Below are 17,336 nucleotides of genomic sequence, written 5' to 3'. Positions count from 1 at the left end.
TTTTTCTCCTTCCTCTGTAGCATGGGGCACAGGTCACTTGCTGGAGGATTCTCTGCTCCTTGAAGTCTTTAAACCACGATTTGAGGAATCCAATAGCTCAAACATAGGTGAGAGGTTTTTCGCAGGAGTGGGTGGGTGAAATTCTGTGGCCTGCGTTGTGCAGGAGGTCAGACTAAATGATCATAATGGTCCCTTCTGACCTTAGTATCTATGAATCCATGAATCTATATTGCTAAAACTTCATTAGTTTTACAAATATACTTTGATATGTTTAATAGTTATGAAGTTTTATCAGTAATTAAAACCAAAATATACTTGTCAAAAGTAGTTCAAGTACATTTTCTAATTTATTTTTTTAACTGTGCTTTGTTCACTTTATTGGCTGACTTTTAATATGTGGTACTCCACACTGGATCTCCCAGTCAGAGTATTTTAGTGAGGATCTACTGTATTCAAATTTACAATCTATCCAGGCTTTTCCCCTCCTACTTCTTCCATACCAAGGTGAGATCTCATTGACCTAAACTAATTCACTAATACCTCTCCAGGTAGCTATCAGCTTGGAGATTTTCATTCAACTAATTGCTCGGTCCTTGCTACCTATAGTCTTTTCAGCAGCTTATACAACTGGCTGCTTATGATTTTTTTTTTTTTATCACAAAAAAGTGAGTCTAGGTACTGCGGAAATGGGCCTCTTGAAACAATTAGACTGACAAGCCCAGATGGGCCCAAGCCACAGAGTTTGGACTTAGAGCTGAACTTTACTAATAAGCATCAAGATTTCGGTTTTAAGAATGGTAGAGTCAGAAATAAGCATCTGCTGAGTCTAATAGACAAAATGATGCTTTATGCAGCCTTTATTCTCATTGATATAAAATTAATCTTAAACACTGGGTTCCATACAAGGAGTAACAATCTATTTTATGCATTTTCTTTTTCTTTTTTTTTAACCAGTAAATGGTAAATCATCTCTCAGAAGTAGCTGTTGGAAATTTCACATTCATTCCAAACTTAGCCACCTTGTTAATGAAAGAGTTGATGTGAGCATTGACATTCCAGCAGCTACTAAGAATGTCTGAACTTAATTATTTCCTCACGCTTCATTTTTTCAGTTCAAAAAGAAACCGATGTCTGAGCCCTCCAACCCCTGCAAACCCCAGAGGCTATGTTTACTAAACAGAAGGGGAAAAAAAGATTCTTAGGTTGGGACCTATGGCCACTAAATACAACTCACACAAGTACTGTTAGTGTGTATAATCTTTCATATGAGAAATGAATTGACAACATAAGTCTATTTACTGTTTGTAGTATATCACTACAAATGCAGGATGACAAAAGCAAAAGTAAACTGATAAATAAGGGTGAGTTTTTAATGTTGACATTTTTAACCTGCTCTTTGAGACTGTTCAGGACTAGCAATTGAAAATCCCAGTGTAGTCTCTTGTGGTACCCAGAATGAACTGTCCAAACAAGAAACTTAAAGTAACTATGAGATTACATAATGACTCTGGGCACAGTATGAAAACATTTGCTGTAGCTTCCATTTGTGAATGAAAATGTGATTGAGTTGGTAGATCAGAAGTTGAAAATATTTTAATGGCTTATAACACTGAATATCTGAATTTGGCATGATTACAAAACCAGTGCATAATCAGTTTTGGTGGGTGGCGAAGGGGAGGAAGATGTCCCATACAACTTGAAATAAATTGAAAATGACAGGGATGCTGAAAGTGTGATGGAACAAAAATTAAACCGCTGTTGCTGTAGGAAGGATATCCTTATACATTCATAGACTTCAAGGCCAGAAGACATCACTAAGACCATGTGGTCTGACTTTCTTCATAACACCAGCCACCTCACCCAATAATTTCTGCATCACCCAGTAGTATTTGCATCAAGACCATAACTGCTGTTTGATCTATAGCATATCTCTTCGACAGACATTCTGTCTTGATTTACAAGACTTCAAGTGATGGAGACTCCACCACGTCCCTAGGTAAGATGTTCCACTGGTTAAGTAGTCTCACTGTTAAGAATACATGCTTTAGTTCTAGTCTGAATTTGTCTAGCTTCAGCTCCCTAACGTTGGATCTCATTATGCTATTTTTGCTTGATTAAAGAGACATCTAACAACAGAAATCTCTTTCTCCATGTAGGTTCTGGTAGACTACGGTCAAATCACCTCTTAAGCTTCTCTTGGATAAACTAAATAGATTGAACATCTTAGGTATCTCTCTGTAAGAGATGTTTTTCAAACCTTAAGTTATTTTTGTAGCTCTTTTCTGAGCCTTTTTCCAATTTTTCAAAATCCCTTTTGAAGTGTGGACACTAAAATGGGTCAGAGTATTCCAGTACCGTCTCACTAGTGTCATGTACGAAGGTAATATTACCTCCACACTCCATGACATTCCCCTAGTTATACATAAAAGGATCCTATTTACCCTTCTAGCTGCAGCATCACATTGGGAGCTCATGTGCAGTTACTTGTCTACTGTGATTTTTCAGTCCTTTGCAGAGTCACTGTGCTCCAGTACACAGACCCTGTAACAGGGTGGCCATTTACCGAGCTCCCCTTCCTGGACTGGGTTCTCTTTACAGGTACCTACCCCTTTTAGCCCCCTCTTACAGGCTCCTTAAGAACTATGCCCAGGATTTCACATGAATAACAGCACTTGCTGCTTGGGTTTTATATCTAAAACAATTCATTTCTGTATTAACACCACCCCTGCCTGGGGTCAGTTTAATAACAGAAATAGGTCCTAACAGTCCTCAGGGTCCCAAAATAAAGTCCATCATCACACAACAGTCCATACTCAACTCTAGTGTCTAGGTGTTTCTCTTACAGCTGGAGCTCATCTTCCATCCCAGTCTGTTCTCACTGTTCTTCCTAGCTGGATCTCAACCTCCTGACATGGCCTCTAGCCCAAACCCCATCCAGGTTTCCTCACAGCCTCCTCTTCCCTGGGCTTCTCTTAAGATCACAGCTCCCTTGGTCTCAGGGTCTTCCCTGAAAGAGCTGTTCACGTTCTGCAATCTCCAGAGCCTCCCCACTTCATTCTTTTTCTGGTTGTTTTCCATGGTGAAGCAAACTTGATTGGATAGTTATAGCCACGAGGAGCTCCTAAATACCTCATGGTTTATGTTCTCCCATTCTGCCCTGTATCTTTCAGGTAATGTACATTGTAACAAAGCCTTTCTAATACTACCCTTTTCCCTGATATTTTTACTAAAAATATTATAACTTTTGTTAGCTTAAGCCATTGAAATTCCTCAAACTTTTCCCTTTCTTTATCAAAACCCTTATATACCCATAAAAGGTGATCAACTGTTTCTTCTACCTTACATCACATACATAGTCCATCTTTGTGTTTGTTTATTCAAAAAAAAATTTTGTTTAAACCACAGTGGCCAGTTAGTACTCTACACAAAATCACTTCATTTTTCCTATCCGGGCTCTGTATTTCATTATCCTCTACTCAAAAGCACAATTCAAAAAATCATCTTCCTCTTCTTTCATTGATCCAAATTTTTTGCCACTTCTCTCTTTAAATCATTCTGTATGAGGTGTCATGCTGTCTGCGGGGGGCTCACAAGCATGAGTGCCAACTTTAGGGTAGACTGTCCAGGAACCGGGCACAAATTCCAAATTGTTTGTGTTCTATAATCTAGATTTTACCAACCAATTAACAAATGTGAACTCCTAAAGCACTCTGACAGCCTTAACCTGGAGTCACACACAGTCCCATTTGGCGCCCCAATCTATCTTGTCACCCCTGGCAAGCGTGCCTCTGTGATAAATGGTCGCTTTACACCAAAAATCACAGCAATATTCAGGTTACTCCTACTCCCAAAGGACCAGTCACTCACCCCAGGTCATTTTGCGCTTTAGATCTCAAACAAAAGACAATGCTTCTAGCCATGCCTATAAAAAACTAACTAAAGGGTTATTAACGAGGGAGAAGAAATGAGTTCTTTACGAGGTTAAAGCAGGTAAGCATACATGCGCAAAGATACAGTCTTAAGTTCAAAATGTTATAGTAGCGTCTATAATAAGCAAGCTTTTATGTCTTTTGGTGCTAACCCAAGCCAAGCTGCTTGGGGATCGCTTGCTTCTGTTTAGATATCTCTGCCCATCACAGTCTAGACAGCATACAGAGACTCTTCGTAGTTCCTTCTGGTGAGAGATTTTTATCCCCATTTCCCTAAAGCCAAAGCTGATGGGAGAACTCTTCGTGGGTGGATGGGGGGGAGCAATCGACAAAGTCTTTGTTCCACAATGGCCCATTTGGATTCAGCAGTCCTTCCTGATTGGCAGGAGGTAACGCCTTCTGTAGGAATCTAGCATTTTGCATTAGATGGTGGTTTTTTCCTGTTTGGTGAGTTAGAGTTTCAGAACAAATATTTTACAGTTATAGCGCAAACACTTAAGTATTATCTTTATAGCATGGGACATATTGTAAGTATTATATGCAGCGCCCTACAAGCATTCCATAAATTTTAAACACTACACACATTCTTATAACTTTAATATCTATTTTAACTATACTGACCCACAGGTAAGGCAGGCTGGTTTCCAACTATGCATTTGTGAGCGTTCAGTGAGGCCAATTCCTGTTTACTCAGGGGTATTTCTCAGTCAATCCTTCCATTTCTTACAGTGCTTTTAGCAACTTTGTCTGCCATTTTGTTTCCTGTTATCTTCATATGTGTTGGCATCCAGGCTAATGCTATATGTATTCCTATCTATCCTAACTCTGTTGTTAGAAATATAACTTCATGGATTAAATCACTTCTACATGTGGAAATCCCTTTTATTAGTGCCACAAGGCCTGATATTGAACCCAAAAACATGATCCCTGCTGCTGAACATCCATCCCAGATCCAGTGTAACACACTAGCATTATTGGCTAGTTTGGCCATCACAACAGCTACAAAATCAGATATTCTTTTAGATGTACTAATTCCTAATTTTGGTGTACAATGTGCTGTCCCTACTTTTCCTGATCTGTGTTTTTTTTTTCTTTTTTGGACCTATCTGTGTATATTTGACAAAAAAACAACTCCACTTTTCATCTATATACTGGGTACACTTCATTTTTTTTTATATCTATTATCTCCTTTTTACCCTTAGATTTATAAAATAAATCTAAATCCACATTTGGACATGTTCCATCCATAATGAATGTTTCCATGACGAAAAGTTTTGACTTTGTTTAGCTTTTCCTTGTCTTTCAACTTCTGCGTCCACATATGAACTCAAATGGCATGTGGAGTTCTAACCATTGTGTGCTAAAGGTCATGTATTGAATTCCCAACAATCCCCATCCATTTGTTTTGGTAGTTTCATCATTGCAATTCCCATTAACTTTGTTAGTTCCATTGTAAACAGATTATTAAAAATCTTTTTAACCCTGAATTCGTATTGATTATTACAATTATAAAATTACTTATTGGAGTGCGACATGCATTTGTCATATATAACACATTCTTTATTTAGGCAGCTACTTAGAGTTAATTACGGAGATGGAAATTAGTGAAATAAATTTTTTTTGAACTTTAGTTAACATATACAAATATAATTGAAATTCTAGAAAAATCAGTGACATAAGTAGGGTTATCAGACAGCAAATGTGAAAAATCAGGACTCGGTGGGGGGTAATAGGCGCCTATATAAGACAAAGCCCCAAATATAGGGACTGTCCCTATAAAATCAGGACAGCTGGTCACTGTAGACATAAGTATAAGAATAAGTATAGTAAAATCCAAAACCAAAAACAACGAGGAGTACTAGTGGCACCTTAGAGACTAACAAATGTATTTGGGCAGATGGTTTTGTGGGCTAAAACCCACTTTATCAGATGTATGGAGTGGAAAATGCAGTAGGAAAATATATATAACAGTACATGAAAAGATGGGAGTTGCCTTACCAAGTCGGAAGTCGAGAAAATTCAATTGACGTGGGCTATTATCAACAGGACGAAAAATCACTTTTGTAGTGGTAATCAGGGTGGCTCATTTCAAACAGTTGACAAGAAGGTGTGAGTAACAGTAGGGGGAAATTAGTTTTTAGTTCTTGTAGTGACTCATTCACTCCCAGTCTTTATTCAGGCCTAATTTGATGGTGTCCAGTTTGCAAATTAATTCCAGTTCTGCAGTTTCTCATTGGAGTCTGTTTTTGAAGTTTTTAAGAATTGCCACTGTTCAGTCAATTGTTGAGTGTCCAGGGAGGTGGAAGTGTTCCCTGACTGGTTTTTGAATGTTATAATTCTTGATGTCTGATTTGTGTCCATTTATTCTTTTGTGTAGTATAAATATAGTATAGTATAGTAAAATGGTTTCCTGTGTTCATATTTACAATCCTACAGTGTCCATACTTTCAACCTTATAGAGACTGTTAGAAACAAAGATGGAATGAAACGTAAGTGGAGCACATCGGGAGACAGGTCCCAAATCAGGTAGCATGCTATTCTGGAACTTGCTACACCCAAGAGTTTAGGTCACAGGCTTTTATAAAAGAACTTACTTGATACACTTTTATAATACAGGAATGTGTTATACATACAATCAGTTGATTTATTTGCTTATCATTTGAGGTTCAGACTGCCTGACTCTGTAGCCCAGATAAAGCTTTTTTTTCTCCTGCTGGAATGTAGACACCATGATATCTTCTCCCCAACTTGTTAGCTTGATAGCTTTATGTATTTTATAAGTAAATGTGCCTTCAGTGTCTCTGCCAGACCAGGTTGATCAGCCAAGCAAATACACATTCCATTATCTAGGGCAGAGTGGGTGGGTTTATGAATTGCTTTAAGAACATAATTCTAGCACATATCCATAACTCTTGGTATATACCCAATACATACATCATGGAAGAATATTAGTGATCAGCGAGTTACTAGTTTTCCAATGATATATTACTTGACACCTCTTGTGTATATATCATGACTAGGGCCCTACCAAAATCCCGGTCCATTTTGGTTAAGTTCACGGTCAGAGGATTTTAAAAATTGTAAATTTAATGATTTCAGCTATTTAAATATGAAATTTCATGGTGTTGTAATTGTAGGGGCCCTGACCCAAAAAGGAGCAGTGGGGGATCGCAAGGTTCCTGTAGGGGGGGTTGCAGGACTGCTACCCTTACTTCTGCACTGCTCCTGGCAGGGGTGCTGACTTCAGAGCTGGGCAGTTGGAGAGCGGTGGTTGTTAGCCGGGGGACCAGGTCTGAAGGCAGAGCCACCGCCATCAGCAGTGCAGAAGTAAGGATGGCAGCTCTGAAGGCAGCACAAAAGTAAGAGTGGCAATAGCACGACCCCCCCTAAAATAACCTTGCAACCCCCCTGCAACTCGCTTTTGGGTCAGGACCCCCAATTTGAGAAACCTTGATCTCCCCCATGAAATCTGTATAATATATGGTAAAAGCACACACAAAAACAGATTTCACCGGTGGGAGACCAGATTTCATGGTCCGTGATGCTTTTTTCATGGCTGTGAATTTGGTAGGGCCCTAAATATGACACCACTGTGTGAGGTGTAGTGAGTATGTCAGTTCTGATGTGTTGCTGCACAAATGGGCCTCTGTGTCACAATGTGGAACTGTGTCTTATCTATTGTATGAGCCTGATCCTGCAAGCTCTTACTAGCAAAAAGCTTCTTTGCAGGTAATGAGACTCCTCACATAAGGATTAACATGTGGTAGGGCTTGCAAAATGAAGCCTTGTGTCTAAAGCAATGGGTAAATGTATGACACTGTGTAGATGTTTAATAACCAATAGTGTAATTCTTTAGAATAATGGTGAAAATTTTAAATGTTACATCTTATGTAGTGCCAGTGGCATGCCCCTCTACTTACATATATGAAAGGAGACCAGGTCCAGGCCCCAAAGAGCTTACAGTTAGGACTGTCACACGATTAAAAAAATTAATTGCACGATTAATCATACTGTTAAACAATAATAGAATACCATTTATTTAAATAGTTTTGGATATTTTCTACATTTTCAAATATATTGACTACAATTACAACACAGAATACAAAGTGTACAGTGCTCACTTTATATTTATTTTATTACCAATATTGGCGCTGTAAAAAACATAAGTAATAGTATTTTTCAATTCCCCCATTACAAGTACTGTAGTGCAATCTCTTAATCATGAAAGTTGAACTTACAAATGTAGAATTATGTACAAAAAAACCCTGCATTCAGAAACAAAACAATGTAAAACTTTAGAGCCTACAAGTCTACTCAGTCCTACTTCTTGTTCAGCCAATCGCTCAGACAAACAAGTTTGTTTACATTTTCAGGAGAAATGCTTCCTGCTTCCTTCCTATATCACCTGAAAGTGAGGTATTCACATGGCACTGTTATAGCCGGCGTTGCAAGATATTTATGTGCCAGATGCATTAAAGATTCATATGTCCCTTCATGTTCCAACCACCATTCCAGAGGACATGCATCCATGCTAATGACGGATTCTGCTCAATAACCATCCAAAGCAGTGTGGACCAATGCATTTTAATTCTCATCATCTGAGTCAGATGCCACTAGCAGAAGGTTGATTTTCTTTTTTGATGGTTCGAGTTCTGTAGTTTCCGCACTGGAGTGTTGCTCTTTTAAAACTTCTCAAAGCATGCCTTACACCTCTCAGATTTTGAAAGGCACTTCAGATTCTTAACCTCAGGTTGAGTGCTGTAGCTATCTTTAGAAGTCTTCTATGCTTTTTATCAAATCTGCAGTGAAAGGTTCTTAAAATGAACAACACGGGCTCGGTCATCATCCAAGACTGCTATAACATGAAATATATGGCAGAATGCAAATAAAACAGAGTAGGAGACATACAATTCTCCCCCAAGGAGTTCAGTCACAAATTTAATTAATGCATTATTTTTTTAATGAGCATCATCAGCATGGAAGCATGTCCTCTGGAATGGTGGTCAAAGCATGAAGGGGAATACGAGTGTTTAGCATATCTGGCAAGTAAATACCTTGCAATGCCGGCTACAAAAGTGCCATGCAAATGCCTGTTCTAACTTTCAGGTGACATGGTAAATAAGAAGCAGGCAGCATTATCGCCCATACATGTAAACAAACCTGTTTGTCTTAGCAATTGGCTGAACAAGAAGTAGGACTGAGTTGACTTGTAGACTCTGAAGTTTTACATTGTTTTGTTTTTGAGTGCAGTTATGGAACAAAAAAATTACATTTGTAAGTTGCACTTTCACAATAAAGAGATTGCACTATGGTACTTGTATGAGGTGAACTGAAAAATACTGTTTCTTTTGTTTGCCATTTTTACAGTGCAAATAGTTGTAATAAAAAATAACAATATAAAGTGTAATAAAAAATAAACAATATAAATTAACAATATAAAGTCTACTTTTATACTGAATTGTAATTGAAATCAATATATTTGAAAACGTAGAAAAAATCCAAAAATATTTAATAAATTTCAATTGGAATTCTGTTGTTTAACAGTGCAATTAAAACTGCAATTAGTCATGATTAATTTTTTAATTGCAATTAAGTTTTTTGAGTTAATCATGTGAGTTAATTGCGATTAATAGACAGCCCTACTTACAATTCAAACTAACAAAAGAGGGGAAAGAAATGCAGTGTAAAAACAAAGTGACTGAGTGGTCATAAGAAAAGGAGTACTAGTGGCACCTTAGAGACTAACCAATTTATTTGAGCATAAGCTTTTGTGAGCTACAGCTCACTTCATCGGCTGCATTCAGTGGAAAATACAGTGAGGAGATTTATATACACACAGAACATGAAAAAATGGGTGTTAACCTTTTGTCTTGTTCCCTCCCCCCCCCCCCCCCCCCGGCTCTCCTGCTGGTAATAGCTCATCTTAAGTGACAGGTTTCAGAGTAACAGCCGTGTTAGTCTGTATTCGCAAAAAGAAAAGGAGTACTTGTGGCACCTTAGAGACTAACCAATTTATTTGAGCATAAGCTTTCGTGAGCTACAGCTCACTTCATCGGATGCATACCGTGGAAACTGCAGCAGACTTTATATATACACAGAGAATATGAAACAATACCTCCTCCCACCCCACTGTCCTGCTGGTAATAGCTTATCTAAAGTGATCATCAGGTGGGCCATTTCCAGCACAAATCCAGGTTTTCTCACCCTCCACCCCCCCACACAAATTCACTCTCCTGCTGGTGATAGCCCATCCAAAGTGACAACTCTTTACACAATGTGCATGACAATCAAGTTGGGCTATTTCCTGCACAAATCCAGGTTTTCTCACATCCCCCCCACCCCCATACACACACAAACTCACTCTCCTGCTGGTAATAGCTCATCCAAACTGACCACTCTCCAAGTTTAAATCCAAGTTAAACCAGAACATCTTGGGGGGGGGGTAGGAAAAAACAAGAGGACACAGGCTACCTTGCATAATGACTTAGCCACTCCCAGTCTCTATTTAAGCCTAAATTAATAGTATCCAATTTGCAAATGAATTCCAATTCAGCAGTTTCTCGCTGGAGTCTGGATTTGAAGATTTTTTGTTTTAAGATAGCGACCTTCATGTCTGTGATTGCGTGACCAGAGAGATTGAAGTGTTCTCCGACTGGTTTATGAATGTTATAATTCTTGACATCTGATTTGTGTCCATTTATTCTTTTACGTAGAGACTGTCCAGTTTGACCAATGTACATGGCAGAGGGGCATTGCTGGCACATGATGGCATATATCACATTGGTGGATGTGCAGGTGAACGAGCCTCTGACAGTGTGGCTGATGTTATTAGGCCCTGTGATGGTGTCCCCTGAATAGATATGTGGGCACAGTTGGCAACGGGCTTTGTTGCAAGGATAAGTTCCTGGGTTAGTGGTTCTGTTGTGTGGTATGTGGTTGTTGGTGAGTATTTGCTTCAGGTTGCGGGGCTGTCTGTAGGCAAGGACTGGCCTGTCTCCCAAGATTTGTGAGAGTGCTGGGTCATCCTTTAGGATAGGTTGTAGATCCTTAATAATGCGTTGGAGGGGTTTTAGTTGGGGGCTGAAGGTGACGGCTAGTGGCGTTCTGTTATTTTCTTTGTTAGGCCTGTCCTGTAGTAGGTAACTTCTGGGAACTCTTCTGGCTCTATCAATCTGTTTCTTTACTTCCGCAGGTGGGTATTGTAGTTGTAAGAAAGCTTGACAGAGATCTTGTAGGTGTTTGTCTCTGTCTGAGGGGTTGGAGCAAATGCGGTTGTATCGCAGAGCTTGGCTGTAGACGATGGATCGTGTGGTGTGGTCAGGGTGAAAGCTGGAGGCATGCAGGTAGGAATAGCGGTCAGTAGGTTTCCGGTATAGGGTGGTGTTTATGTGACCATTGTTTATTAGCACTGTAGTGTCCAGGAAGTGGATCTCTTGTGTGGACTGGACCAGGCTGAGGTTGATGGTGGGATGGAAATTGTTGAAATCATGGTGGAATTCCTCAAGGGCTTCTTTTCCATGGGTCCAGATGATGAAGATGTCATCAATATAGTGCAAGTAGAGTAGGGGCTTTAGGGGACGAGAGCTGAGGAAGCGTTTTTTAAATCAGCCATAAAAATGTTGGCATACTGTGGGGCCATGCGGGTACCCATAGCAGTGCCGCTGATCTGAAGGTATACATTGTCCCCAAATGTGAAATAGTTATGGGTAAGGACAAAGTCACAAAGTTCAGCCACCAGGTTAGCCGTGACATTATCGGGGATAGTGTTCTTGACGGCTTGTAGTCCATCTTTGTGTGGAATGTTGGTGTAGAGGGCTTCTACATCCATAGTGGCCAGGAGGGTGTTATCAGGAAGATCACCGATGGATTGAAGTTTCCTCAGGAAGTCAGTGGTGTCTCGAAGCTAGCTGGGAGTGCTGGTCGCGTAGGGCCTGAGGAGGGAGTCTACATAGCCAGACAATCCTGCTGTCAGGGTGCCAATGCCTGAGATGATGGGGCGCCCAGGATTTCCAGGTTTATGGATCTTGGGTAGTAGATAGAATATCCCAGGTCGGAGTTCCAGGGGTGTGTCTGTGTGGATTTGATCTTGTGCTTTTTCAGGAAGTTTCTTGAGCAAATGCTGTAGTTGCTTTTGGTAACTCTCAGTGGGATCATAGGGTAATGGCTTGTAGAAACTGGTGTTGGAGAGCTGCCGAGCAGCCTCTTGTTCATATTCCGACCTATTCATGATGACGACAGCACCTCCTTTGTCAGCCTTTTTGATTATGATGTCAGAGTTGTTTCTGAGGCTGTGGATGGCATTGCGTTCCGCATGGCTGAGGTTATGGGGCAAGTGATGCTGCTTTTCCACAATTTCAGCCCGTGCACGTCGGCGGAAGCACTCTATGTAGAAGTCCAGTCTGCTGTTTCGACCTTCAGGAGGAGTCCACCTAGAATCCCTCTTTCTGTAGTGTTGGTAGGGAGACCTCTGTGGATTAGTATGCTGTTCAGAGGTATTTTGGAAATATTCCTTGAGTCGGAGATGTCGAAAATAGGATTCTAGGTCACCACAGAACTGTATCATGTTCGTGGGGGTGGAGGGGCAGAAGGAGAGGCCCCGAGATAGAACAGCTGCTTCTGCTGGGCTGAGAGTATAGTTGGATAGGTTAACAATATTGCTAGGTGGGTTGAGGGAACCATTGCTGTGGCCCCTAGTAGCATGTAGTAGTTTAGAAAGTTTAGTGTCCTTTTTCTTTTGTAGAGAAGCAAAGTGTGCGTTGTAAATGGCTTGTCTAGTTTTAGTAAAATCCAGCCACGAGGAAGTTTGTGTGGAAGGTTGGTTTTTTATGAGAGTATCCAGTTTTGAGAGCTCATTCTTAATCTTTCCCTGTTTGCTGTAGAGGATGTTGATCAGGTGATTCCGCAGTTTCTTTGAGAGCGTGTGGCACAAGCTGTCAGCATAGTCTGTGTGCTATGTAGATTGTAATGGATTTTTTACCTTCAGTCCTTTTGGTACGATGTCCATCTGTTTGCATTTGGAAAGGAAGATGATGTCTGTCTGTATCTGTACAAGTTTTTTCATGCAGTTGATAGATTTCCACTCCATACGGCTAAATGCAGTGCCCTCCATAATGACAGGTTTCAGAGTAACAGCCGTGTTAGTCTGTATTCGCAAAAAGAAAAGGAGTACTTTTCATCTTAAGTGATCACTCTCCTTACAGTGTGTATGATAACACCCATTTTTTCATGTTCTGTGTGTATATAAATCTCCCCACTGTATTTTCCACTTCATGCATCCAATGAAGTGAGCTGTAGCTTACAAAAGCTTATGCTCAAATAAATTGGTTAGTCTCTAAGGTGCCACTAGTGGTCCTTTTCTTTTTGCGAATACAGACTAACACGGCTGCTACTCTGAAACCTAAGTGGTTATAGTTGATAGAATTTCATTTTTTTGTTGGTGGTGATGGTGCTGATGAACTTTTATGTGTATGTTGTAATATGAGCTAAAATAAGCATTATGAGTTGAAGCATGAGAATAAGGGTGAAAGACTATCCAAAAAAAAATGCTGAAAGACTATCCAAAATAAATGTGTGTGCTCAGTATAGAATGCAGATATGCTGATGATGATCTTATTTCTGTTCACAGATTTTAAATACAAATATTTATCTAAAGTAGGCTGTTTACAAGAATGAAAGAATAGATCTCAAGGTAACCTATAGACAGTTGGATGGAACTGAAAGCTTACCACAAATCCATACATATAAGCATCTAGCACAAATGAGTAAGATGATGATTTTCAAAGGCACAAAGGGCAGCTAAGCACCCAACTCTCATTGAAAAGCAGTGGGATTTGGTTGTTTAGCTGTCTTCTGTATCTTTATAAATATAGGCTAAGAATTTCAAAGTTTAAAAAAGCCCTGGGCTCCAGAGTCTGGAAACTAGATGTCTGATCCAACAAGCTCTTACTTATGTGAGTAATCCCACTGACTTTATTGGGACTAATTGCATAAATAAATGTTTGCAAGATTGGTCCGTAGGATTGCAATAGCAAGTAAAGCATGTGTTTTTGTGTTTGTGTTGGGGAGACTTAACAAAACTGCAAGGTGAACTGCTATGGTTATGAAAGGAGGTATCTTTACTATAGCTTCCTGTCTATGCGGTGATAGTGAAATTATTTTGCTTGAGATTCTCTTTTCCTATAAATATTTTTGTAAACTCTTATCTGTTGACTATGGCTTCAGTTCAGGAGAACACTGGGAATGTGTTTTGGAAACTTTCATTCTTAACATCTATATTATTCTTAACTAGCTATTGGAAAGGAACTGTCAAAATTAAGGCCTCAGTCCTTCAATTGGATCCACATGAGCAGAGCTTTGTGACTGTATAGAGTTTCAGAGTCTGCCCACATGGCTCTGATTGCAATATTGGCCTAAGGCCCTAATCCTGCAAACAGTTATGTGTGTGCTTGCTTAAGTAAAGTTGAGCACATGTATAAATATTTGCAGGATTGAGACCTAAATTGGTAGTCATGAGTAACTTGCAATTTACTGTTTTGCTGTGGGTTTTGCCATCTCGTTTTTGACATTCCTATAATCAGCGTGGAAAGTATCTATGTAACTAAGTTCATATACATATGTGAACTCCAAGATTCTTGTGACATTCTATTTAGCTGTAGTAAGACCGTGTTTTATGTAACAACCAGATTACAATTGGAGTGCATGCATTCTTTTCTATAATACGTAATAGCTAACTCCTTTTAAAAATGTATTCATTCTCTTGATTTAGATTTAGAAATTTAAGTTGTTAATAAAATAACTGCTGGTTTAGTTTTGTTAGAAATTCAGTTGTGACTGAGGCTATTACACTATTTGATGATTAATTCTTGGGGCAGAGAGGAGCAAAGGCCAACCTCTAGGATTCATATTCATTTTTGGAGGAGGGAGGGGCTGATGCCTTCTCACAAAGATAATTTGGATGGATAATAGTTTCCTTTTAAAACCCTTGAACAGTAGAAAAACGTGGCTGGGCTCCCGCTGCTGTACACCCTCAGCTTTCACGGGAGAATGCTATACACAGAACGTGACCTCTTAAAAAAGCAAACGGTTTGGGCAAAGAAGCCAATTACTGCATTCCCTGCTTTACTGCATTCCCTGCTTTTTTAGAGTGCATTGCTGGGAAGATAATCATTTCAAACACACACAGAATATTAGCTCTGTAGTGTTCCTTAAAAATGTGTGGTCTCCCTTGTCTCAATGTACTTCACCACCCACGTCAGAGCTGAGGCCAAATATTTCATTTGTTTAGAGACGCTGAACTGTTCTCAAGACATTTGCATTTCCCGATTTTAATTGTGTCCAGGTGTCTGAGACATGTCCCAAGCCTGTCCTTGCATAACTGGTTTAAATAAATTTTAAAAAAATCTAAGGTTTGTATCTGTGTGACTGTAAAACCGTATGAATAAGCGGTGTCATCTGCAGAGCCTGCTCTACTCTGAGTGGCTTCGCAGGGGTGTACTGCTGATACTAGTCATTGTTCCCTACCAGGCTGTTGTGTGGTGTAAAACACAAACAAATAAATGAAAGTGGTGATGTTAAACCTTGTCATCAAACAGTTCAGAGTGGTTGTTGCTGGCTGGTTGGAGAACTGGTTCTGCAGGCTGAGAAAGGAGGCAGGGGATGTGCAGTCACAACTGATCTCTATCTCTTCCCTCCCAAACGCTGCAGGGACCCCCAAAAGTAAGATAAAACTAATCCAGTCAGTTGTGTCTGGAGACATAAAAAGTCATTTGTCTGTACGTTTTGAGTTTGTTTATGCTGAAAGGCAAGTCAAAGGAAAAGTTAGTGTTCCGCTCATGCTACTATTCCCTGTTGCATGAGGTATCTGATTACAGTATATTTTTCATAAACTGATTTTGTGATGTCTTAGGAAAACCTGTTCTTCAGAGGACTGTGTCCAACCCTCCTGAGCATATAGAATGCTAATGGTTCCTTTGTGACCTCTTTATTAACAGATCTCCACAGGTGGTGGGGCTGCTGCATGTCATCAGTTTCTAGACTGGTGTATCTGTTCTGCCTGATACGCCCTTCTTTTCAACACATTTACAAGACAGTAGAATCTAGTCCTATGATTCCCCCCCCCCCCCGACTTTGTTTGTGTTCCCCCCCCTTTTGGACCAGACCACACTTCTCTTTGCAGATACCAGAGGGATGTCGCCCTGCTTGTGACATAAAGCCATAAGGAGGCACTGCACTTTTTGGCTTCTGCAGAGAACTTTCAGAGTAACAGCCGTGTTAGTCTGTATTCGCAAAAAGAAAAGGAGGACTTGTGGCATCTTAGAGACTAACCAATTTATTTGAGCATAAGCTTTCGCGAGCTACAGCTCACCTCATCGTATGCATCTTTTTGCAGAGAACTTGTAATTTCTGCTGCTTATCATGGACTTGCTCTTGTGGATCTGAAGGGAGACTAGGCCTTTAGAGCTGCAAAACAAAATTACATCTACAGTATGGCATAGCTAGTTAGCCACAATTCTTGGGGTGAGGTGGTGTTGCAAATTGATTACACATTATGCTGCCTCCTCCTGGAGGAGTGAAGTTCCATTCTAGGTCACAATGGACAGGCAGAATGATTCTTGTTAGTGGATGTTGTTATCTGAACACATAACGTATTAAAATCTAGCATTTGCTCATAATCTCAAACTATATGAAGTTACACTTTTAACGCTGACTGTGAAATATGTTTTGAGACAAATGTGCCACACTTCCATTTGGGCAGGTTATCATTGAAGTAACTACACATTATCTTTTCAGATATGACATCAGGACTTGTAATAGTAAAAACTTTCTTTAAAGGCTGGAGTCTGGAATACTTTCATCATAGTCTGCTGCACGAGGATCCTGTAGCTGGTCAGATGTATAAAATAAAATATCCATTGCTTTATTTTTTTGCAGAACTGGAGAAGACTAAATGTCAGCATGAACAAGAACAAGCTTTGGCTAGCAGGGACTCTTCCTACTCACAAATGCCCAGACCTATTGGTCACTTTGTTCCTCAGTGTGATGAGCACGGGAATTACCAACCAATTCAATGCCATTCTAACACTGGGTATTGTTGGTGTGTGAATAGGGATGGTAATGAGATTGATGGCACCAGAACTGGACCAGGAATCCGACCCCCATGTAAGTTACTCAAGGATTTGTCTCTTCTGTGGGTATCTCTTAAATTGTTGCAGCATCTATTTTTAATGGATTCTGGTATACCGTGTAGGTGCAGCGCTGCCCTGGAGTATTGCAGAGTTGTGCTATCTCAGTGGGAGCATGCCCATTGCTAAACCCCTTGAGGGGCTATAATTAAGGCTATGTTTTAGTAAAGGTTTAGTTAGGGTATTTTTAGTAAAAGTCATGGACAGCTCACAGGCACTAAACAAA

General features: G+C 39.9%; 1 protein-coding gene across 1 annotated transcript in view; it reads left to right on the top strand.

Moving 5' to 3' along the window:
* The window catches only part of NID1 (nidogen 1), an 80,346-nt gene that overhangs the window by 43,163 nt on the left and 19,847 nt on the right, over positions 1-17,336 (top strand). Inside the window, exon 13 of the mRNA XM_084622891.1 lies at positions 16,860-17,087. Coding sequence (XP_084479017.1) covers positions 16,860-17,087 — 228 coding nt within the window. The remainder of the gene's footprint in view (positions 1-16,859; positions 17,088-17,336) is intronic.

The sequence above is a fragment of the Lepidochelys olivacea genome, assembly GCF_965140295.1.
Source record: "Lepidochelys olivacea isolate rLepOli2 genome assembly, chromosome: 3".
Taxonomy (NCBI): domain Eukaryota; kingdom Metazoa; phylum Chordata; order Testudines; family Cheloniidae; genus Lepidochelys; species Lepidochelys olivacea.
Note: the sequence above shows the minus strand (reverse complement) of the source record. Positions and strands in the feature narration are given on the sequence as shown.